Source organism: Trachurus japonicus, chromosome 16, assembly GCF_045865225.1.
Source record: "Trachurus japonicus isolate A0001 chromosome 16, Traja_1.0".
NCBI lineage: Eukaryota > Metazoa > Chordata > Actinopteri > Carangiformes > Carangidae > Trachurus > Trachurus japonicus.
In genome coordinates this window covers 34,977,100-35,002,795 of record NC_140922.1, presented here as the reverse complement: position 1 = coordinate 35,002,795, position 25,696 = coordinate 34,977,100, and the positions used below count along the sequence as shown (strand labels likewise).

Below are 25,696 nucleotides of genomic sequence, written 5' to 3'. Positions count from 1 at the left end.
CAAATCTCTCTCTCGGTTGACCTACTGACCTCTGACCTGGATGATGTCATCTCTGAGCGCCGCGCGGCTCATTCTGATAATAATCATTCTGCTTCGGCATTCGGGTCCATTTTTATCTCAACTAGCCGGAGCTTTAGTGAGTCCAGGTTGAGGAGAGGAAGCCTGTGGAAGCTGAACTTCATCCAGCTGCTCATTTTGTTCTGACAAGTCGGAAACACGCAGAAACGAACCATAGCATTAGCATTAGCAACAAGCCGTGCCGCGGTCAGAGATGACATCATCCAGGTCAGAGGTCAGTAGGTCAACCTACAGACCCCGGATGTTGATAACAGCTAACCCCGGACTCAGAGGGGAATAGCACTAGCCTATCAGAACTAAATATTGGTGAAATGAAGGAGTTTCTCTGCAGATAATGTGTTATTTAGAGGCTGCATTCTGCTGCCCTGTAGACTCCATTATACGGATATACGCGCCTCTCGGCTGGAGCTCATTTCATCACAACCACTTGTAATGACACCAAAGTTATCTGGGGGAGGAAATGATCGGATTTTATGCTAGAAATAAGGTCCATGTTGTAAAAAACGGTAATTATCCTTTAAGAGACAGCAACAGACTCTGACCTGTAGAAACTGTAGAATCACCTTTGTAATTTTGTAACTTTTATTTATTTATTTTCATTTACAATAAAAACAATAATAATAATAATAAAAAAAGAAACCATTAGGGACCAAAATCCTTTAAGCAGATGCAGTCGCAGCCAGGTGGCGTCTGATTGGCTCAGCAGCAGTGATGTAACTGTGACTCTGGTGGACAGAGGACGGACAGACTGGAGCTGCTGCAGCTGACGCCGCCGATGACGGGCAGGTAGGAGAGATGGAGGATGGGCAGCTGGACGGAGAGACGGCGCCGCACGCTGACACGGAGAGACGGAGACAGAGACGGATCAATAATTCATTCATTCATCTGTTTATCTACCAATAATACTGATCGATCGGCTCTGGGACTCACAGCTCAGGAGAGTTGATCTCGTCGTCTGGACTCAGCTGGTTCCTGTCTGAGCGTCTGATCTCCGCACAGACCTGAGCTTCATGAGTCACACACCTGACCTCACCTGCCACACACACACACACACACACACACACATGAAGGTATGTCACATGTCTTCATTTAGATTTTACTTAATTAAATGGATGAAATTCTCTGTGGTTTCTTGTTGTTACCGTTGTTCACATGATGAAATGTCTCAGCGAGAAGCAGCCTGATGCTGTGGAGCTCAACATCCAGCTGCAAAGACGACAACATTATATACAATATACTATACAGTATAAAGGTAGATGTTTGTATTAAAGCTCCATACAGTATAAAGGTAGATGTTTGTATTAAAGCTCCATACAGTATAAAGGTAGATGTTTGTATTAAAGCTCCATACAGTATAAAGGTAGATGTTTGTGTTAAAGCTCCATACAGTATAAAGGTAGATGTTTGTATTAAAGCTCCATACAGTATAAAGGTAGATGTTTGTGTTAAAGCTCCATACAGTATAAAGGTAGATGTTTGTGTTAAAGCTCCATACAGTATAAGACTGAATAACATTAGTTTTAATGGTTGATTTACGTACATACAAATTAGGGACAATTTTTGAATTTCTTTTAGAGACATTTCTGGGAAAAAGTGGTAAAACCTTTTTTTTTTTTCTTTCTTTAAAAAGTTTAAACATTTCTAGGAAAAACTGGTAAAAAGATTTCTAAAAAAAAAAAAAAAAAAAAAGGCCAAAAAATTGTAGAAAAAGTGGTAAAATTTCTCAAAAAAAGTTTTTAAAAATCTGGAAAAATGGTAAATGTTCTTCAAAAAAATGAAAAACTGGCAAAAAATTTCCCCCAAAAAAGAAAAAAGTTTAACTCATTGAGTGCCAACCACGTAATTTCTCGTTTTTTGTTCCCATGCGTTGAGTGCCAAAAACGAGATTTCTCGTTTTTTAAATTTTTTTTAAATAGATGACGATCAAAAACTCATGACAGCTCATGATCTGGAAGTTTTCATCATAACTCGGCTTTTGCAAACGGAGTTCTGCATGTGGATGCAGCAGCTGCCCCCCCCCCCCGATGGTGGTTTTGTGAATAGAACAACAATTGTTGTATTTATCTTACACGAGCCCTTTGATCCAGAAATGCGAGTGTGAGAAGAGCGACAGACACAAACAGAGCAGCTTTCATAAAAGACGCTCTATCTCCTTTTCTAGAAAAAAAGCAGGGATTTTGGTGAAACCCAGCCATGTTTAGCTTGACTTTTCTCAGGAACGGAGGCACGTAGAAACAAACGGTTTGTGGCCATTTGAAGCATAAAGTTTCACCTTTCAATTGAGCTACAGTATGTGTTGGTGGCAATAATATAGAATACACTGTGGCTCTACAAAAATCGTCAAAAATGATCTAAATTGCCGGCACACTTGACTAAAACTTTGGAAAGGAGTGCGGCACTCAATGAGTTAAGAAGATTTTTTAGAAAAAACTGTACAATTTCGAGTTAAAGTTGGGGAACCCTCTCAAGGACCCCCGAACCACTGCCTTCATCAAAGCTAAAGGCAAAAATATTGGAGTTTGTCACTTCTTGTCATATTTGGTGTAGCCTATTTGTGTTTCCTCACCTGTGCAGTCCGACTCTTTAACCGCTGGTTTAACCGGCTCAGCTGATCTTCCTCCTCCTGCTCCTCCTCCTCCTCCTCCTCCACAGCTTCTCCCTGCAGCTCTGACGACTTCCTCAGCTCGCTGCTGCTCCGACTCACGGGCGAGATCTAAACAAACACAGAAACAACAACAACAACATCACAGACGTTGTCCCCGTTGGAGACGAAGAACCAACGATGACGACGAGACGAGACGAGACGAGACCCGGACCGTCGGCAGCAGCAGGAAGCCCAGGATCCAGATGTTGCAGCTGAGGACGAGGACGCTGCTCAGACAGAACTGGAGCGGAGGATTGTGGGACGTGAGCAGCGACGCCGACGCTCCCGACACGCTGAACGCCGCCACGGCAAACACGCACACGCTCAGGCGTTTACCGCCGCCGCCGGCCGGACGCTGCTGCACCTGAACGCACCGGCTGCTCCAAGCCAGGAAACACACCAGACCCTGAGGAGGAGGAGGAGGAGAGAGGAGGAGGAGGAAGGAGGAGAGAGGAGGAGGGGGGAGGAGAGAGGAAAAGAAAGACAAGGAAGAATTATAGCGAATTACAGTTATGGGTCGGGTCCGGGCTATTTTTTGGCAAATTCTGAGCAACAAACAGGAGAATAGGAAGACAGGACAGTTGACCTTATAATGTTCAATTTGCACCAGTTGAGGTTTGAACCCAGAACCTCTGGAATCAAAGACCATTGTCTATTTCACTGAGCTAACTGGCAAGTGGGAGTACCACAGTGGCTTCACAACTTGAGTAAGCCATTCACTGTCGTGCAGGCAGATTTGAAACCACTGTAAAAAGAAAATTATGTTTTTGAGGTAAAATTCTGATATGTCTTTGTCAAACATCATCTACCATGACTCTAAAATTGTGTACATTTGCTTCACAAAGACCATCTGGTGTGTTGATTTGTTATCATCAACTCCCTTGCTGGGTCTTGAACTCACATCCTCTGACACCAAGAACCAGCTGCTAACTCACTGAGCTAATTATCTGGAAACAAAACCTTCTGTGTGGTTTCTCAAATAGACTCAGGGAGTCAAAGCAGTTGTCAAATCAGATTTCAAAAATGGTCAAAATGTCAGAAATTCTGTTATCTAAACAAAAATCTGATAATACATAAATTGCATCTTGACAGCATGGAAATGTTGGTCATTTGTTTTTAACAATAAGTGTTTTGCTTCATAAGAGAAAATCTGATGTTTAAAAATTCCACTCTCACATTGACTGCAGTTGTTCCCATTAGAGCAGAATTCAAAATGTTCTAGAAAATTCAGTTTTTGAGATAATTCTGATATTTGTCGAACTTCATCAACCATGACTCCAAAATATTCTCTCTTTTTTTCAGGAAGATTGAAATTGTATTTAGCAAGAATTGGATGGTATACGTTTACAGTACTGAACAAACATTTTCATGCACTGTAGACTCAATTTTTTATAAATCAAAAATCCTAGAAATAAGTTTTGTGGAGGACAGACGATGCTCTCTAGCAAGTTTGGGGTCAATTGAGCAAAAATTGAAGAGGAAGGGGAGGACACACACACTTGTGTTCAACATGACATTTTGCAGTGTGTGTATGTGTGTGTGTGTGTGTGTGTGTGTAGTTGGGGCTCTGACCAGCAGGGGGCCTTTGTATCCGAACACGGCGGTGAGCCACAGCTCCATGTTGGAGCAGCTGCAGGTCTCAGAGAACATCTGGAGCACGGCGTCGGGGTCAGAGGGGTCGGGCTGAGACGACAACACGCAGCACAAGTAACTGAGTCACTGAGTGTAAAACATGTATAGTATATTAAATCAAGTATAACACATGTATAAGTATAGTATAAGTATAAAACATGACAATACAACACATGGCGACCTTTGGGACATAAAAACCCAAAGGAATGGCACAAGGATTAAAGTGCAAAAGGTGCTACAGTACACACTACATTTCCCATGAGCCTCAGCGCGCACGGTGAAATTCTTGGACCGGCGCAAGACGGACGAAAGCGGAAACATTTGCCAAGAATGTTTTCATTCATCAAGAACGAAAGTCGGAGCTTAGAAGACGATCAGATACCGTCGTAGTTCCGACCATAAACGATGCCAACTAGCGATCCGGCGGCGTTATTCCCATGTCTGGGAAACCGAAACTAGGAAATGCTGGGCGAGTCGACCACTAAATAATAATAACAAAATAACTATAAAGACAAAACGATATATATATTAAAAATGGACCCATTAACAAGTGGTAACGTAGATTCATCGCGTTGATGGACCTTTAGAAACCGCACTGACATGAGATTCAGAACACACTTTGTTGTGGAGGTTGATACTTAGATATTTATAGTCATCCACTAGTTCTGTGTCAGCACCTTTTAACAAAGTGGAAGGGGGGTTGGGTGGTGAGTTTCTCTGGTCCAGAACCAGGCCCAGGATCAGTAGATACCAGAATAGGGTTGTGCCGATTGGTGATCCAATCGTCTATCGGCGATTGGAAGGACGATCGGCAATGTTTTGTTTTCTTGCCGATTTTACACACACACATACTCGCTACTTTTTTTTATTGATCCAATGCGCAATCTGTTTGTTTTGTTTTAATGAAGCCCCTTCTCTGGCTGCTTCCAACAGATACTCAAAGGCACTGGCTCATAATCTGGAGTTGGTCCCCGGGCGCTGCACCGCGGCTGCCCACTGCTCCTCAGGGATGGGTTAAATGCAGAGAAAGAATTTCACTGTACTAGCTGTATATGTGACCAATAAAGTACCTTTAAAAAGATACTCTGTCAAGTGACAGTGTTTCACCAATCAAATGCAGCCACTGGCGACGTCCAATCAGACGGAGCCAGGTAGTCATATGACCGCACACAAAATCTCTGTGGTAAACAGGGTGGCCACTCCGCCTCAAATTTGAGGAAACACGTTTAGCTGGTGTTGTGGCTGCAACGCAATATCGTTCCGTTCATTGATCATAGCGCTCTTTCTCCATTATTAGCCCTCACACACACAGAGAGAGAGAGAGAAGCGCGCATGCATGACAGCATGACAGCAGGGCACGGTAAAAGCCAAACTCATACGCCGAACGAACACTTGGAACAATCCGGTCGCGCACCTTCGGCGATAGATAGGTCTATCGGCGATCTCCTGGGAGGGCGATTGGGACGATCTGAGAATGTCAAGATCGCCCAACACTATACCAGAATCGCACCGGGATGAAACCGGGGATGTACTGGAACCGGGACCAGAACCAGCACCTCAACTGGGATCGGGAGGGTTAAGGTTGGAGGGAGATTATTCAGACTGTGTTTTTCACCTGAGGACGATGCTGCAGCTCCACCCGTCTGAGGGGGTCCAGGACCTGCCAGGTGGTTAAAACAAACACTTCCAGCAGCAGCAGACTGAGGCCGACACGTCCTCCTCCCCGCAGGCGCTGAAAACAAACGCACCATCAACAACAACAACGTCCACCTGGCTCAGACTAGAGCACTGGAAAAGAGAGTAACGACAGCATTGGTCCAATGGCAGCGCCTCCTGGTGGAGGAATATGGGTTTTACAAAAGCGCCCAAGAACTTACATCTCTGCATTGTTGGTGAATGAGCAAGTGTGGTGTTTTCAATAATTTAAGGACATTTATAGATCACCCACGTTAATAGCATCATTGAGGATTCTTTACAGATAAACATTAACACATAGGCGAGTAAAAAAAAACAACAAAAAAAAAATAGTTAATGTTTCAATCTACATTTTGTAATAAACAAATTATAAGTATAATTTGATATGACCAAGACACCTAAAAACAAAAACACGGCCGTTTTCATCAATTTACAAGCAAGTGGGCAACACACATACATTGGAGTGAATGGGTTTTCTGGGCGCTTTTGCAATACCCATATCCTGCCACTAGGGGGGCGCAAAACCCTTAAACCCTTAAACGCTTAAACCCTTAAACCCTTAAACCCTTAAACCCTTACCACGGGAGTCAATGGTGGTGTCCTTACTCTCTTTTCCAGTGCTCTAGCTCAGAGACGTTCAGGTGGGCGGAGTCAGACTCACCTGGTGTGTGACGCTGCCCAGAGCGTAGAGGCTCCAGCACCTGGTGAACAGCGCGGCGACGCCCACGGCGTGGCCCACTGACAGCGTCCACAGACGGACCTGCACACAAACAAACACACACGAACACACACACACACACACACACACCTGACCTTTGACTTTTGAAATATAAGTTCAGTTGGTTCATATTACAGTTGTTTACGATCACTACGACCTGTTTTCAACACTTTTTCAAAACTGTTATTGCAGTGAACACAACATGTGTGAGCTGTGTGAGCTGCGCAATAAACACATTTCTTGTTCTTTTGACACAAAATAAACACATTTGACACATTTAAACTTCTTTTACACACAAACTCAAACTAAGACTTAAACAATAGATTACATTTTGCTTTCACATTGTCAAAACAGGAAAGCTCACGAAGGCAGAAGTGAACAGCTGCTCACATTGAAGACTGAAACTAAATCATGTCCTGAATTTGGTTTTAAATAAAACAGTTAATTGAGTTTATGTAAATACATCAATCACAGCGGACTCCATCTATGTAAATAGTGGACATGTATATATAAACATGTTGGAGACACATGTTTATACAGTACACAGTCTGTTGTCAGGCTCTTTCAGTCACATGAAGTGTAAAACAGAAGGGCTGGCAGATAATACATATATATTTTTTACTGTATTTCTTCTGTTTGTAATTTATTTTCACACATCTATGAATGAACAGATGCCGAATTTTTTTCTTTTTCAGTCGCTTTACTGTAGAAATCTTGTCAATTATTCTCTTTTTTTTGTAAAGTGTTTGTCCTGCAAAGCTGCTCTGAGATGAGTCGTTTACATTTTGTAGCTACTAAGTGTTCCTGGGGACACGATAATACTGAGTGTTTGCAAAAAAAGAAACAAAATTCCTGCATTTACGGAACCCAACAAAAGAAAAAATTAAGAGAGGTTTAAGAGAAACAACAGCACTAAAGAAGACAATTAATGATCAACACAATAATCTGTCTGTAGTAAAACCAGCAGATCTGACACATGTAAAGTGATTGCGTGTTTTTACGACTGTGCTGTGACGGACTAAGATTTGGTGAATTCTGTTCATATTGATCGTGAAATATTTGTGTATATATTTTTTAAAACGCACTGAGCAGAGAAGGTCAAAGGTGGCGTCGGACACTGAGGCTCCGTCCAGACCAGAGACCAGGACCCAGGAGGAGGAGAGGAGGAGGCCCAGCAGGAGCAGCTCGTCCTGGGATGATGATGATCCACCACCACCGCTGCTGCTGCTGCTGCTGCTGGACCGGCAGCAGTGGTGGGTGAGGACGAAGCACAGGACGACCAGAGTGAAGACGATGGTCACGGCTGCAGCTGACGAAGCAGCGACGTACAGGTGCACGTTCACACCTCGGAGCTGCACACGCACCGGTGTCCGGTCTCTGGCTGGTCCTGGACCTGCAGCAACATGATGTCATCGTTTAACCCTCATATCTGATACCAGAAACTGCTTAGTTACTGAAAAAGGACCTTTTTTTCCCCACTTTTTTTTCCATAAATCTTTAGATGCCAATTTGAATGCTTTTAGTGCTATTTTTTTTTATAATTTTAGGTGCCAGTATTTTACGATATATGAAATGAAAAGTGAAATTGCTGAGGGGGAATAATTACAGGCTGGGATATGTCAATAATTAGCAACAACACTGGTTTTTAGGGACTCGTAATTTGTTGCTGTGTCAGATAAAAAACAAAACAGAAACTCTTTCCCCTTTTTTTATGAGTAGTCTTTAGTTCCTAATCATTGACCCCCTCCCCCCAGTATTATAAATACTGGCACCTAAAATGTTAAAATTAACACTTGATTTTTAGGGACTTGTTTTAGGAATGTGATATTTTTAGGGTGTTTTAAATGGGGACAAAAATCTCCCTTTTCAGAAATTAAGGAGTATTTTTATTTTTAAAAATGTACAAGTCACAAAAAATCTATGTTGTTGCTAATCATTGACATTTCCCAGACCATAATTATTCCCCCTCAACAATTTCACTTTTCATTTCATATATTGAAAATATTGTCACCTAAAATGTTGCACTTAAAAGGTTCATATTGGCATCTAAAGGGTTAAATATTTGAAAATAATTGAGTACTTGGTAGTTTTGAGCAGGACTAAAGTGGAATAAAACATTTATGTTTATTTATTCATATAGAATATTCATATATGATATTTTTAGGATGTTTTAAAAGGGGAGAAAAATGCCCCTTTTCAGAAATTAAGGTGTTTTTTGTGGACTTGTGTTTGAAAATCAAAAAATAGTCAAAAAATGCACAACTGGACCAAATATGATTAGGAATATCCAGTGTGCAATTAGAGAAAAAAAGAGTCTTTTGGTATTTGGGTTGAACCTCATCAATACAACTGATCGATCGGTAGCTTTAATCATCAGATTCAAACCAAACAAACACAGTGAACGAGTTGAGAGTTTAGTTTCTGACCTTTGAATCTGATCAGGTGACTTGGCAGCCGGAGCTGCTGCGTAGACGTACTGAACTCCCCCACCAACACACCGCTGCTGCCTGAGGACACACACACACACACACACACACACACTAGTGTACAGACGCTGAATGAGTGTAAGAACGTGAGCTGGGCAGCGACAGGTGTTCATGTCGTTACCTTGAAACTGGATCAACTCAATCACCGTCATCCTCTCTCCGTTCCTGAAGGAAACTGGTCCCTGAAAAACACAGACAGGTGACATCATGTTTACAAATATACAGGGGGCAACCGCCATTCTGACATCCCACCAGTCCGACATAGGCCTCTAATTGTCTAAATGGCAACACTTAATTTTCTATCAAACGTCCCATCATTCCGACAATTCTCGCCTCCTATGGTCGGAATGACTGTATTTTTTTGGTTTTTTTAAACATCCTGCCTTTCTGACAATTCCTTTAATAGCCTTTTTCCCTAAAATATTTTGCACTGGTTGGGCTTCGGCAATGATGAAAGGAGTTGGTTAAGTTTAGTAAAAAGACCAGGAAGAGGCGAGACAGGCCAAATAGATAAAGAGAGTCCAGAAGTGGTGGTAGGTTGGAGTGGTGGGATGTCGGAGTTGTGGTATGTCTAAATGGTGGGATGTCGGAGTGGTGGTATGTTGGAGTGGTGGGAGGTTGGAGTTGTGGTATGGCACAATTGTGGTATGTTGAAGTGGTGGGATGTCGGAGTTGTGGGATGTTGGAGTGGTGGGATGTCTAAATGGTGGTATGTCTAAATGGTTGGATGTCGGAGTGGTGGGATGTTCGAATGGTGGTATTTCGGAGTGGTGGGATGTTGGAGTGGTGGGATTTCAGAGTGGTGGTATGTCTAAATTGTGGGATGTCGGAGTGGTGGGATGTCGGAGTTGGGGGTTGTCGGAGTGGTGGGATGTTGGAGTTGTGGTATGTTGGAGTGGTGGGATGTCGGAGTGGTGGGATGTTGGAGTGGTGGGATGTTGGAGTGGTGGGATGTCGGAGTGGTGGGATGTCGGAGTGGTGGGATGTCGGAGTTGTGGTATGTTGGAGTGGTGGGATGTCGGAGTGGTGGGATATCGGAGTGGTGGGATGTCGGAGTGGTGGGATGTCGGAGTGCTGGTATGTTGGAGTGGTGGGATGTCGGAGTTGTGGTATGTTGGAGTGGTGGGATGTTGGAGTGGTGGGATGCCGGAGTGGTGGGATGTCGGAGTGGTGGTATGTCTAAATAGTGGGATGTTGGAGTGGTGGGATGTTAGAGTTGTGGGATGTCGGGAGTGGTGGTATGTTGGAGTAGTGAGATGTTGGAGTGGTGGTCTGTCGGAGTGGTGGGATGTTGAAGTGGTGGGATGTTGGAGTGGTGGGATGTCGGAATGGTGGGATGTCAGAGTGGTGGGATGTTGGAGTGGTGGGATGTTGGACTTATGGGATGTCGGAGTGGTGGGATGTTGGAGTGGGGGTATGTTGGAGTGGTGGGATGTCGGAGTGGTGGGATGTTGCAGTGGTGGGATGTTGGAGTGGTGGGATGTCGGAGTGGTGGGATGTCGGAGTTGTGGTATGTAGGAGTGGTGGGATGTCGGAGTGGTGGGATGTTGGAGTGGTGGGATGTTGCGGTGGTAGGATGTTGGAGTGGTGGGATGTCTGAGTGGTGGGATGTTGGAATGGTGGGACGTCGGAGTGGTGGGATGTTGTAGTGGAGGGATGTTGGAGTGGTGGGATGTCGGAGTGGATGTTGCAGTGGTGGGATGTTGGAGTGGTGGGACGTCGGAGTGGTGGGATGTCTAAATGGTGGGATGTCGGAGTGGTGGGATGTCAGAATTGCGGTATGTCGGAGTGGTGTTATGTCGGAGTGGTGGGATGTTGGAGTGGTGGGATGTTGGAGTGGTGGTATGTCGGAGTGGTAGGATGTTGGAGTGGTGGGATGTCGGAGTGGTGGTATGTTGCAATGGTGGGATGTTGGAGTGGTGGGATATCGGAGTGGTGGGATGTCAGAATGGTGGGATGTCGGAGTTGTGGTATGCTGAAGTGGTGGGATGTCGGAGTTGTGGTATGTTGGAGTGGTGGGATGTCGGAGTGGTAGGATGTTGGAGTTGTGGGATGTCGGAGTTGTGGTATGTTGGAGTGATGGGATGTCACAAAACTGTCAGGAAACAAAATATACATGTACAGGTAAGTAAGGTATACAGTGTGCTGAGGTGTGAACAGATGTGACCAGGTGTATACAGATGTGTACAGCTGTGTGTTTTTTTCTTTTTTTAAACATCCTGCCTTTCTGACAATTCCTTTAATAGCCTTTTTTCCCTAAAAGATTTTGCACTGGTTGGGCTTCGGCAATGATGAAAGGAGTTGGTTAAATTTAGTAAAAAAAAGACCAGGTAGAGGCTAGACAGGCCAGAGAGACAGAGAGAGTCCAGAAGTAGAGAGTCCAGATAAGTAGGAAAGGAGAGCGTCACCTGTTGAGTAATGCACATGTCCTTATATTGAAAGCCTTGTCGGAATGGTGGGACGATGGCATTTTCAGAATAGCGGTATGTCGGAATGGCTGTATGTCTAAATGGTGGGATGTTGGAGTGGTGGGATGTCACAAAAATGTCAGGTAACAAAAATATACATGTACAGGTAAGTAACAAAAATATACATGTACAGGTAAGTAAGGTATACAGTGTGCTGAGGTGTGAACAGATGTGACCAGGTGTATACAAGGGTGTGTCCAGATGTGTACAGCTGTGGTGTGTGTTGTTCTCACCGTGACTCCCTGCAGCTGCGTGCTCCTCACGGCCTCCAGCAGCAGCCTCTGAGCCTCCTCCTCGCTCACCGTCTCGTTCCTCCTCCTGCTGAACTTCTCCCTCTGCTTCATGGCCTCCGTCACCTGACTCAGAGCCGTGGCGCCGACCCAGACGGCGTCGTAGGCGAAGGCGTGGAGGGGACTGGACCAGGACCTGGACCCGGACCCGGACCCAGAGCGGTCCTGGTCCTGGTCCTGGTCCAGCTGGCGGAGGTATGAGTCCTGATAGTCCTGAGGAGTCTGAGGGACAAGGCCACAGGTACAGGTGAGTCTCTGCCGCTGCGTCCCTGAACCTCTCTCTACCTTCACTCTGACCAGATGAAAAGCTCTTTTCCAAAACACGATAAACGCCAAATTTAAAAAAAAAAGAGTTTGTCATGCCATTTTGCTGTGTACTGAACCTATTCACTGCTCCATCAACGTATCACGTCAAATTGCTACGTTTCCCTGTTTAAAAGGCACCACAAGATGCAGTTCCCCTCCAAACTGCGATAAGCGCCAACCATAGACTGTAAAAAGAATGGACGTAGCATCCGCGACGTCACCCATTGGTTTTGGGGAGTCGTTTTTGTGACTCAAATATGGCGGCCTGAACAGCGCCATGTTGGATTGGCCGGCCGAGGACCCGCCCACTGGCCTCCAAGCAGCTGTCCACGGAGCTGCTCGGACCTGTCACTCAACGTTTCCGCGCCCTAATTGGCCAGAGTTTTAACCTAATAACAGTAAAACGGTAGAGTTCAAAAAAAAAATTCACCCCCCTCAGAGTGTGTGCGGGGTAGAAACTATCGATTGAGACCAAAAAACGTTCTGACACCAGGCTTTTAACATGTTTACTGAGGATGTAAAGTCTGCGATTTTAACATGGGGGTCTATGGGGAATGCTCCCTTCTGACACCAGCCCCCAGAGGAAGCCGGGGGGATTACAGTTTGTTGAACGCGGAAGTGAGCTTCACTTCTCAGACCGACAACTGCCCCCTTGGCGCCAACAATATTGTTGTTCGATTTAATAATCATTGTTCAACATGTTCAGACTGAGCCAACAATCATTTTAACAGGATAAATTGAATATTAACAAAATGGGTGGGTCTAGGTAAAAAATGTCATTTTCTGGAAAACTATTAAAATGGATTTATAGCGTTTTGGAAAAGAGCTCTTCAGACAGATGTTCTGACCCGTCCAGATGTTGCCGGGGTGTCGGTCCTGCTGAGGACTCTGCTCTGCAGCCTGATGGATCCGTCTGCGGCTGCCACGAGGTCGGCGGCCGGGCAGCTGGAGCTCCGCCCCCCCGGCCGCCACCCGGCCGCTGCTCCGTCAACCACCAGCCACTGGTACCCAGCGCCAAACAGCTTCAGTCTGTGGGCCTGGAGACAGCGACTGACGGTTACCACGGCAACCGCATCCATCCGTCCGTCCATCCATCATCCATTCATCCATTGGTCCGTCTATGTATCCATCCATCCGTCCATCATCCATCCATCCATCCATCCATCCATCATCTAGCCATCCATCCATCTGTCCATCCATCATCCATCCATCCTTCATCCATCCATCATCTATCCATCATCCATCTATCTCCATCCATCCATCCATCCATCATCTATCCATCCATCCATCGATCATCCATCCATCCATCTATCATCCATCCATCCATCCATCATCTATCCATCATCCATCCATCCATCTATCTCCATCCATCCATCCATCCATCCATCATCTATCCATCCATCCATCGATCATCCATCCATCCATCAATCCATCTATCATCCATCAATCCATCTATCATCCATCAATCATCCATCCATCCATCCATCATCCACGAATCCATCCATCCATCATCCGTCCATCCATCATCTATCCATCCTTCCATCATCCGTCTATCCATCCATCCATCCATCATCTAGCCATCATCATCCATCATCCATCCATCCACCCATCCATCCATCGATCATCCATCCATCCATCCATCCATCCATCCATCATGATGAACGTACGCAGCAGTAAACTTCAGACTCTTGGTCCGACTCAGTAGTGATGATGATGATGAAGATCCTGACGTCTTGATCCTGCAGTGAAAACATCAGACCTGATCGATCGACCACTTCATCATGGATCACATCTACTCTACTGTGACTCTACTGCAGTGTTGTTTTCGTTAACGATGACGAAATATTTCGTTGACACCCCGTTTTTTCATGACGATAACGAGACGGTGACGAGACAAACATGGCTCTCTGACGATGAAAACATGACGAGACGTGTGTGAGTTGACAAGACGAGAACGGACGTGAATGTTAGTGGTAGGGCTGTGCAATTGCCTCTAAATTTCATATTGTGGATTATAAGTAGAAGTATTTTCGTCAAAAAGACTAAGACTAACTAAATCTAAAATGCCTGCCAAAAACAACACTGCTCTACTGTGACTCTACTGGACTCTACTGGACCTTCATCCTCTTCATGCTGCTGCAGACGTCGTCAGAGAGACTCTCTGATGAAACCACCTGAACATCGACCTTCACCAGCTGCCTGAGCAGATCCCTCCTCACCTGCAGGAAACACACACAAACACACACATGAATCCTCTGGGGGGGGGTTGACTAGAAAATGTAGTCAAAATCTTCAACATCAAATTGACATCAAGGTGTGTGTGTATGTGTATATATATAGTATATAACATTTAAAAATATAGTGCCTTTTTGGTCTTGATCTCAATATAATTTTCAATATATACACATATATGATCCATGCATATATTGCAATATATTGGAAAATATAAATATATATATATAAATATTAAATCCCACATATATACGTATATCATAACATATATAATATATTGCCTAATACATCACATGATATTTTCCAATTTACTATTGCAATATATTTTTCTTTCGTAAGGGTGATGATGTCACAGGTCAGGCGGTCAGCTGTGAGGTCATAACCTGTGAGCCTCTGGGCGTCTCCTGTGTGACGACGCCGACTCTGCTCCACTTGTGGCGCTGCAGCAGTTTGACCGCCGCCTGGTTCAGAGCTCGGTCCGACGGCGCCGAGCTGAACAGGTGCCCGTACCACTTCCTGTTGGACAGGCTCGGGGGCGTGGCCGCGAACGACACCTGTGACATCACAAGGACAGCAGGTAACGTTGTTGTTGGACCCTGTAGAGATACTGCTCGTACAAGAACCTGTAGTGTATTATCCACCTGAACTTTTTGCTTTAAAGAGACAACGAGGAGTTTTGTAAAAGCGAAGTGTTTCCACACTACATTTATGAGCCTCCGCACCGTGAAATTCTTTGACCGGCGCAAGACAGACTCATGTTTTCATTCATCAAGAATTAAAGTCAGAGGTTGGAAGACGATCACATACCATCGTAGTTCCCACCATAAACGGAGATTCGGCTGCGTTATTCTCATGACTCGCCACGAAACCGAAAGTAAAGAAACGCTGGTCGGCTCGCCCAGCATTTCCACCACCACTAATAATAACAAAATAACCATAGAGACAAAACCATAGATTTATCTAAAATGGACCATTAACAAGTGGTAACGGAGATTCATCCACATTAATATCCGACTTTTTTATAACCAAATAGAAACTCCTCGTTGTCCCTTTAACATCATGCATTATGTTCTTCTGTCTTTCTTGGAACTGAAGGAAAGTGTTTAGTAACAGTAATAGATGAGACATGAGTGACCCTTGTGAGATGTACCCGAGGAGAATGTGTTGTTGTTGTTCACAGAGCTGATGTTTAGCCTCGTAAAATTATATATAGGCTAGATCCTGTCTTGTGTTCATCAACACAAGACATGAACTGTGTATGTTAAACAGATACAGGTATTGTTTGGATTTACAGAATGCTTCTGTTAAAGGGACAACGAGGAGTTTCTCCATCGGCAGAACGAAAAATTCCGCGACAATAAAAAAGTCTCATATTAATGTTAATTACCCACACTTGTTAATGGGCCCATTTTCGATAAATATATCGTTTTGTCCCTATCGTGCGCGGAGGCTCATAAATGTAGTGTGAAAACGCTTTGCTTTTCCGAAACTCCTCGTTGTCCCTTTAATGTCGAACAGTTAATGCCTAATATGGTAAGTTATATCCTTATGTGGTGGAGAAGGTGGAGTTTTGGAGTTAGAAAGCATGTAAAGATTGTGGTTTTGAGCCATAGAGGGAGATCTCACATTGGCATCAGAGATGCTCCAGGATTCGACATTTTTTGTACACTGTTCTTCTTCTTGTTAATAAACTCCTGAGCAGAAATTCAACTCCCCTGATGAGCTGCTTGAGTGACTGTGAGCAACGTCCACATGCTGGTGCTGTGGCCTCACCTCTCCAACTCCAAATATCAATACAATTGGCTATTACTATTATGATTAATAACAGATTATTTTGACAATATTAAAGGCTACTCCATATCTAGGTCAGTTACAGTTAATGAGAACAAAATACAATATTCTTTTGGCAAAATAGATTTAGCATTTATTGCCATATGAACAATATGGAAAAAATAACTAACATCAAGTTGGTGTCATCAACTCTTGACAGAGAAGCATCTTGATATGAACAGTAATAATAATTCTCAAGCAAAAACTTAAATCGTAGTTGCACTACAGACCACGGTTAAGGTCATAAATTTAACATTTCGAAGCCACATTAGGGAGAAATAAACAGTAAACTAGTCGGGGATATTTGAGTGTGCAACTTTTTTTGTCTTCTGGACAAAGAGGTGGAGCAGTGTGCAATTGCACAGTAAAACTTTAGACCTTAGAGGGAACAGTGATCAATATACCACAAGCCAAACAAGGAAACAAGCCGTACCTGCACCAGGTGGAGAGCTGGCAGAGAGCGAGCCACCAGTGATGTCACCGCGGGACACACCCCTCCCAGCAGCAGCAGGTACTTTGGCCCCGCCCACAGCGCGTCGAACAGAGCTTTGAGTGCTGTGGCGGGGTCACACTGTGGAGAGGATCCAGATGTTTTAACATTTATTACTTTCTGTGTTACAATAATTTTTTTTCGTGTCGTTTTTTTACTGTTAGTAATTTTTTTTTCCCGAGGTCGCGTCTGTTTTCAATTTCAGTTTTCTTTAAAAAGTCAGATCCAAACTGTCGGGGTCCAAACATGTGTTTCTGGTTAAAGAGTCAGCTGCTGTCGACTGCTGAGTGTTCACTGACTCATGCTCTGGAGAGGAAAAACTAATCATTACTGGATTATATCACTGGCTTCTCTCTCCTCCCTGCTTTTATTTTGAAATTCCTGTGTGTTTTATTGGGATTTTATGTGACAGACCAACCCGAAGTGGAGCGTCAATATGAAGTGGAAGGAAAGTGATTCATGGTGTTCAAGGTTTTTGTGTGTCATGCAATACTTTGATGAACCTTCCTCTGCAGTTCCAGCTACAAGTCCTTTGGGGTTTGTCTCCAGCAGCTGTTTTTTTTTTTTTGCAGTTTCTGGCCGTTGTTCTTCTCTGCAGAGCAGCTCCAGTTGAGTCAGGTTCAGGTTGGATGGAGAAGCGTCTGTGAGCAGCAGTTTTCAAGTCTGGCCACAGATTCTCAGTAGGATTCAGGTCTGTAGGACTTTGACTGGGCCGATCTAACACATGGATCTGCTGTGATGTAAACCGGTCCACTGTGTCTCTGACTGTGTGTTCAGGGTGGTCGTCCTGCTGGAAGCTGAACTTCTGCCCCGGTCTCAAGTCTGTTGTTGCCTCAAACAGGTTTTCCTCCAGGTTTCCTCTGTATTTAGCTCTGTCCATCTTCACACACATTGCAGCGTTTTGCATGCACAAAAAGTTCTGTAGTGTATTATCCACCTGAACTTTTTGCTTTAACATCATGCATTATGTTCTTCTGTCTTTCTTGGAACAGTAATATAACAGTAATATATATAATATGACATGAGTGACCCTTGTGAGATGTACCCGAGGAGAATGTGTTGTTGTTGTTCACAGAGCCTTAAGCTGATGTTTAGCCTCGTCCGGAGGATGAACCCAAGGTCGTACAATTATATATAGGCTAGATACCTGTCTTGTGTTTATGAACACAAAACATGAACTGTGTATGTTAAACAGATACAGGTATTGTTTGGATTTACAGGAAATATGAAATGCTCCTGTTAATACGAGTTCACGGTCGGAAGTTACGAGTGGCCGTTATAGTGACTTTCACCGGTAAAACAGGTCGGAAAAACAAGAGTGGGTTGCCTGGAACGCTACAAAGTCGTAAGTTGTGACTTGAAGCTGTAATTTACGATTTCAAAAGCCTGCCTGGAACGCAGCATTAGCGAAAACGACCGGACCACTTACTTCTGCTTTAATGTCGAACAGTTAATGCCTAATATGGTAAGTTATATCCTCATGTGGTGGAGAAGGTGGAGTTTTGGAGTTAGAAAGCATATAAAGATTGTGGTTTTGAGCCATAGAGAGAGATCTCACATTGGCACCAGAGATGCTCCAGGATTCGACATTTTTTGTACACTGTTCTTCTTCTTGTTAATAAACTCCTTTTTTGAATGCAAGTGAAGACGTGTCGGCGGTGATCCCTTCTTTTCATCAACACATCAGTATACCACAGTTCAATTTTGGTCTCTGATTTGTGAAAGATCTTGAACACCATGTATCATTTTCCTTCCACTTCACAATTGTGCGCTACTTCCTGTTAGTCTATCACATAAAATCACAATAAAACACATTGAAGTTTGTGGTTGTATGAATACTCCTGCAAGACATTGTACCATTGTACCTGTTTTCTGTTTGTTTATCTTTTGTTTGTAGCTCCTCATCCTTCATAGATACTTGATAACAGATCTGGAGCAGCAGCCAATCAGAAGCTGCCCCCCCCCCCGGCCACCACATCCACACTGCAAAAACTCAAAATCTTTCCAAGAATTTTTTGTCTTATTTCTTGTCAAAATGTCTCATTTCTAGTCAAAACTAATCTCTTTCCACTTAAAATAAGACTCATCACCTAAAAATGTACTTGTTTTTAGATCATTTTCATTTGTTTCAAGCAAATTTTCCACTTAAAATAAGTAGAAAAATCTGCCAGTGAAAGCAGGTTTTTTGTGCTTGTAATAAGGAAGAAAAACTTGGCCCACTTTCAGATTTTTCTACTTATTTCAAGTAAAAGCATAAATCTTCGCACATCTATTTCTTTGGCAGGTGCGTCGGAGGGTGACAATTAAGTCCAAATTAGAAAAAGAAGAGTTCCCGCACACATGGCCAGCTTGCAGAATTTATTGCATTGCAACGTTTCGGTGCTAGACCTTTTTCAAGCAAAAAATTTTGCCGAAACGTTGCAATGCAATAAATTCTGCAAGTTGGCCATGTGTGTGTTTTTCTACTTATTTCAAGTTTTAAAAAAAATGCTTGAAAGAAGTAAAAAGTGTCTAAAAACAAGCTACTTTTTATGTGATTTTACATATAATGAGATTCGTTTTGACTAGAAATAAGACAAATATTATTGGAAAGATTTTGAGTTTTTGCAGTGCAGCTGTGTGGGTGTGTAATGGTAAATTTGAATATTCCTTTGTTTTAATCACTTGAGACGTCCCCACATCCTGCTTTCCCCCCCAAGATATCAGATCTCCTTTTGTTTGTTACACATTTGTGAAACATTTCTAGTCAAAACTAATCTCCTTCCACTTAAAATAAGACTCATCACCTAAAAATGTACTTGTTCTTAGATCATTTTCATTTGTTTCAAGCAAATTTTTCACTTAAAATAAGTAGAAAAATCTGCCAGTGAAAGCAAGTTTTTTGCTTGTAATAAGAAAGAAAAACATGGGGCGGTGCGTTGTTACAATTGGATCTGTTCTGGGACGTTACGTACTTTGTTTTTATACTTCAATGACGTCATGTATGCTTTGAGATATCATGTATTCTAATTTAGTACTTGAACGCACATAACCTGATGTGTGTGAACATGAAGCCAGATATTGTGACTCTAGCCTGATAACCAAGGACATACTGTAACTGCAGAGTTCTCCTAGTCTGTCAGTTAGGTCTGTTGCATTAGATACACGCCTGAACAACAACACACACATCATGTTGCTTATCACATTCTGAGAACATCCAACCTCTGTACGGGGCAGGCCCAGCCCAAGAAGATAAATATGAACCATTTCCTGAAATCTGGACTCACTCCTGACCGAGATCCTGCGAGAGCTCTGTCACTTTGAGTCCAGCGCTGATGTACTTTATCTGTGACCTGAGTAAACACTACTACTTTTGTACGAAAGACTTCTCTGGTTTGTTCTTGGGCTTCCAATACAAAGAATCGGGACTAACAAATGGTGCCATGACCCGGATTGGTTGACTCTGAGACTGTGTCTGACTGAGGACCACCAGAGTGGATCGAAGGAAAACTTTTTTCAGACAATTCAAAGCCGGCTAAACGAAGGGTAAGCAGGAAACCTTTTCTATCAAATTTCTGCACATTGGAGACTACTAAATTAAATTGTCTGAATAAGGTAATCCCAACATCCCTAAAACTTTTGTAAAAAAAAAAAAAAAAAAAAAGCTGTGTTTCATACCATTAAGAGAATTGTCTTGTTGTATACTGAATGGTCACATATAAAGTATTAAAACACACGTGCAAGTTTTTGGAGACCACTAAGGGTTGTCTTTGAAAGCTTATATCATATAAGCAAGTGTCCTAGTCAAGTTTTTGAAGACCACAAAGGGTTGTCTTTGAAGGCTTATATCATATGAACAAGTGTCCTAGTCAAGTTTTTGAAGACCACTAAGGGTTGTCTTTGAAAGCTTATATCATATAAGCAAGTGTCCTAGCCTAGCTGTTCTTGAAAGACGTAAAACTCATTACTTGAATGGAAAACCACTAAGGGTTGTCTTTAACCAAGCCCAGCTGTTTTTGGAAGACGCAAAACTCATCACTTGCATGGAAAACCTCTAAAGGTTGTCTTCTAAAATTCATAAGGACATTTTAATACCGGGAATGTGCCCGATGCCGGAATGAGCCGATGCCGGAATGTGCCGATGCCGGAATGAGCCGATGCCGGAATGTGCCGATGCCGGAATGTGCCGATGCCGGAATGTGCCGAAGACTACTATTAATTAGTAGTGTTGTTTCTGTTCATCAATAGAGTCTAATACTTTATGAAGACACAGGGATAACTTTGTTATTTTTCATATTAGGCCTAACTGTGGGGTGGTTTCCTACTTGATGATCATTTGATTGTGTGAGTGTTGTGATATCGAGCAGTCGAGACTGATCGAGAATTCCTTCACTGACACAGATCTCAAGTAGTTCTGTATTGGAGGGCATTGGAATAGGGTAAAGGGAAACTGTTAACTACGGTGTGGCAGAGCTTGGTGAATTAAAACGAGTGATTAGACTGGGAGAACCCCCAGCGGTCAAGCGCACGGAGTAATAGACTCTGTGTAGAAGTTTCTTGATCGGGTCCTCACTTGGGCACTGTGTCATTCACCCCGATCTGTCTAACACGTGTAAAGCTATCGAAATGTGTCAAGGTCATTAGAAATGGTGGATAAATAAGGGACCATACAAGGTAGCAGAAGCTACATCTCATTGTTTAAAGGTATGGTTGATGGACAACGACTGAGTAGCTGGAGTCATAAGACTCACTGTACTCTCACCCACACCCTGACGAAAGAACATTGACTGAGGTTCGGACTGACATGACAACCTCATTTACTGACAAGGACTCTACCATACCTGCAAAGACCGAAACAGACATTGAACAGACAACCGTCTTTCCACCCACAATGATGATGCCACTATGGAGACTAGCCTGTAGGGCCAGAGTCTCAGTAACAATAAAAACAGTCACTCTGCTCAGTGTCATGCAAAAAGTCAGATACTGAGTACTTAGTTCTTGGATCCTACAAAACTGGGACTGATCCCATAGGTTACTTGATGATAACTCTTACCTCACGAGCCCCTGGCCCAGTGATAAATAAGGACCATTACAAAAGAGAGCTGAAACCAAAATGGTAAGTGCAGGAGAGGTTAAAAACCCTGAATGGGCTATTGAAAAACACCTCCCCAAAATATATGCAAAAATTCAAACAAAACAAAACAAACAAAAGACAAGCATATTATCTAGAGTAAAGTTAGAGTATTGAATAATGGGACAGTAGCCCAATGAATTAGTAAAGTAACATCTAATGAGTAACTGTGCAAAAGTAAATGCTAAAAATAAATACATAAATAATTAAATAATTAAATTAGCAATTTTACAAATGTTTTATTACCATGGATATGTCCAGGCAGACTTTGACCTTCAGGTACCTCATGTAACAGACTGGAAAACTAATTATATTTCAGCCTGTGTCATAATGGTTATACACTCCATCCAAATACAACTGCTTTTGCCTCATTTTGATTTCACTCAGACCTTCTTCACATTTTCCCATTCAAATAAGACCTTACAACAGAAATGAAGTGTGACTCCAACTGGAGCATATATTTTACTAATGAAAAATATGCATAGACATTTGAAATATATAAAGTAAATAACCAAGTATAACATAAACCCAAATGTTTAATATTTAGGAGCAGATGTATGTTTGTGGTGTCAAACTAAGTAAAAAAAAAAAAAAAAAAAAAAAAAAAAAAAAAAAAAACAACAACAAGCAAACTTCCTGGGCCTGTTTCAAAGTTAAAAAAAACACAGCTAATGTTCCAGAAGGAGGTCACCTCTTATATGGTAAAAACAGTGCACACTTCACCCTAGAAACTCGTCACCTTGATGTAAACAACGAGGACCTTCACAACAAATTTTAGATTTTTTTTTTGAGCTGGAATACAAGGGTGTGTGCATGGTATAGACATTGGGGGTTCAAATGAGATCCCTTCCTCAGAATTTGCTAAAGGATTTCCCACAATTCTATGATATTAACAGAAAATTAGCTATTTTAGAACATAGAGGACTCTCTCCATGCCTCTCTCTGCTGCCTGTAGTGTGACTAGACATAACAATGATTGACCCTGAGACACAGCACACACACATGGTGCAAGAGAGAGAGAGAGGAACACACATGGATGACAGCAGTGTTCAGGATCCCCTTTTCAAAGTCCCCCCCAACCAGAATCTAGCCGAACTTTGGAGCATTATTTAGCCCGTTTCTGACAAGCCCCATGTCTCCTGGTTTCATATGATATCTGACTCTTGACTCTAGCTTTAATACTGTGCCGTTTATAACGCGATACATATTTCACATTAATCGATATCTAGACTCACCTGCTTACATAGACGCAATTGGGGTTCCCAGAGGTGTGCCTGATGAATATAAGTTAGTAAACCAAGTTGCTGCAGGATTTGAATCATCATTGTTCTGGTGGGTAACCATCAACAAGAATGTGGATAGAGTGAATTATGTCCACTTTAATGTTCAAAGACTTAATAACTTAACCAGAGATGCCATAGCTGGCCTGCACGAACAACTGTCTGCAACTTCACTGATGACTTACCAAAATAGAGTAGCCATGGATTTTCTTTTAGCTGAGAGAGGTGGTGTATGCTCCATGTTTGGCCAGGACTGTTGTGTGTTCATTCCTAATAACACTGCTCCAGACGGCTCTATAACTCGAGCCCTTTCTGGCCTCAAAACTGTCTGAAGAGTTAGCAGAACACTCAGGGATAGAGAATCCGTTAGCTGACTGGTTAGACAAAACATTTGGCAAATGGAAATCTTTGATTTCATCAGTAATTCTTTCACTGATTGCAGCAGTGACCCTGTTAACATTATGTGGATGTTGCTGCATTCCATGCATCAGGCACCTCTGTCTAAAATGTATTACTACAGCTATTAATGATAAATTCCCTACACCACCTCCTTACCAGTTAGTACAACACCCTGGAGAAGTGTTGCCGCTGGTCTCCCTCTCTGAGCCCGGAGAGGACGAGACTGAAGAACCCAAATCCGAGGATGATGAAGACCCTTGCTTGTACACCTGAACCCTTTCCCTATACATGACAAGCTGCTAATGCCTATTACATTTTTACATATAGTTCTTGCACACACGTAGAGGCGTGAGACTTATAGTTTTTCTTTTTAGTTAGGATGCTCAGTGCAGAGTTCTGCTAGGGCTTTAAAGACTGTGTTTTTAATGTGTTTTGTTAAAAAGAAAAAATATATATATATTTTTTACTTAACCAATCATGAGACTGGTTAAATATTTCCACATGCGTGTGCAATGAAGAAATGCTTGCTGCTGGTAATTGCAAAGAAGAACAGCTTACACATAGTCGCTCACATATAGGCTGCTATTTTGCAATGAAGACCTGCTTATGCACAATATTTGATTTAGGTGATTGTTGATATGAATGATTTATATCAAAAGGGGGATACATAAAAATCTCCTGCCTGGTTGTGTTACATCTTAAAGAATGTGGTCACCTGCAGTTTGGGGGCCTGCTGGGATGGCTACTGCCAGTAGATGTGATACAATACAGGGATAACGTCCCTACTTCTATTTGATTGACATAATAAAATCATGTCAAAAGGGGGATTGTTACAATTGGATCTGTTCTGGGACGTTACGTACTTTGTTTTTATACTTCAATGACGTCATGTATGCTTTGAGATATCATGTATTCTAATTTAGTACTTGAACGCACATAACCTGATGTGTGTGAACATGAAGCCAGATATTGTGACTCTAGCCTGATAACCAAGGACATACTGTAACTGCAGAGTTCTCCTAGTCTGTCAGTTAGGTCTGTTGCATTAGATACACGCCTGAACAACAACACACACATCATGTTGCTTATCACATTCTGAGAACATCCAACCTCTGTACGGGGCAGGCCCAGCCCAAGAAGATAAATATGAACCATTTCCTGAAATCTGGACTCACTCCTGACCGAGATCCTGCGAGAGCTCTGTCACTTTGAGTCCAGCGCTGATGTACTTTATCTGTGACCTGAGTAAACACTACTACTTTTGTACGAAAGACTTCTCTGGTTTGTTCTTGGGCTTCCAATACAAAGAATCGGGACTAACAGCGTGGCGCAGTGGTTAAAGCGGCCTCAATGGCAGCCGTCCCCGGTTTGAATCCCGTCGGGCAGACCTTTCCTGCATGTCATTCCCCCGCTCTCTGCCTCCCCCTTTCCTGTCTATCTCACTGTGCTATCACATAAAGGCAAAAAAGCCCCAAAAAATATACTTATATTTATAGAACAAAAAACTTGGCCACTTTCAGATTTTTCAAGTAAAAAAAATGCTTGAAAGAAGTAAAACCAAGCTACCTTTTATGTGATTTTACGTATAAAGAGATTTGTTTTGACTAGAAAATGACATTTTGACTAGAAATAAGACAAATATTGTTGGAAAGATGTAGAGTTTTTGCAGTGCGGCTGTGTGTGTGACGCCCACCTGTGAGTCCAGCAGCTGCAGCTGGAGCTCGTAGTTCCCCAGCGGTGGAGGCTGCTTCTGCAGGTCGTCCAGAGCCAGTCTGACAGCCGGACCCACGCCGGTCCGGTTCCCCCCGGCCGGCATCAGCAGCAGCACGGGCAGAGGATGCCGTAGCTGGGCCGTTACCGTGCCGACCAGCAGCAGCAGCAGCCTGAAGGCGTCCGGCTCCATGCTCTGCTCTGTGATCCTCCTGAAGGGAAACTAACTACACTGAACTGAACTAATCCTGAGGGAGCAGCTGAGCAGATAAAAGGATCAACATCCACACCAGATGCCACCTGGAGACTCCGCCCCCCTGCACCC

At 43.1% G+C, this 25,696-nt stretch overlaps 1 protein-coding gene across 1 annotated transcript; it reads right to left on the bottom strand.

Annotated features, from left to right (window-relative positions):
• Positions 1-764: 764 nt before the first annotated feature.
• LOC146972760 (gamma-aminobutyric acid type B receptor subunit 2-like) lies at positions 765-25,564 on the bottom strand. Its single transcript, XM_085802153.1, has 18 exons — positions 25,355-25,564; positions 16,813-16,950; positions 14,933-15,103; positions 14,435-14,536; positions 13,985-14,056; positions 13,166-13,354; positions 11,955-12,233; positions 9,375-9,435; positions 9,194-9,274; positions 7,853-8,160; positions 6,711-6,809; positions 5,970-6,086; positions 4,295-4,405; positions 2,895-3,128; positions 2,645-2,791; positions 1,221-1,284; positions 1,009-1,111; positions 765-913 (listed from the first exon to the last, which is right to left on the bottom strand). Exons 1-18 carry the CDS (start codon positions 25,562-25,564, stop codon positions 778-780), a joined length of 2,622 nt encoding a protein of 873 aa, XP_085658279.1. The 3' UTR covers positions 765-777.
• Between the last annotated feature and the right edge of the window lie 132 nt (positions 25,565-25,696).

What these genes read in the sequence shown, in the direction of transcription:
- LOC146972760 (XM_085802153.1), bottom strand. Translation starts at nt 25,564, where the DNA reads ATGGAGCCGGACGCCTTCAGGCTGCTGCTGCTGCTGGTCGGCACGGTA. An exon ending in CGCAGCTGCAGGGAGTCACG is followed by an intron (nt 9,436 to 11,954) that starts GTGAGAACAACA and finishes TGTGTTTTTCAG; the next exon opens with GGACCAGTTTCCTTCAGGAA. An exon ending in TGAGTTGATCCAGTTTCAAG is followed by an intron (nt 9,275 to 9,374) that starts GTAACGACATGA and finishes GTGTGTCCTCAG; the next exon opens with GCAGCAGCGGTGTGTTGGTG.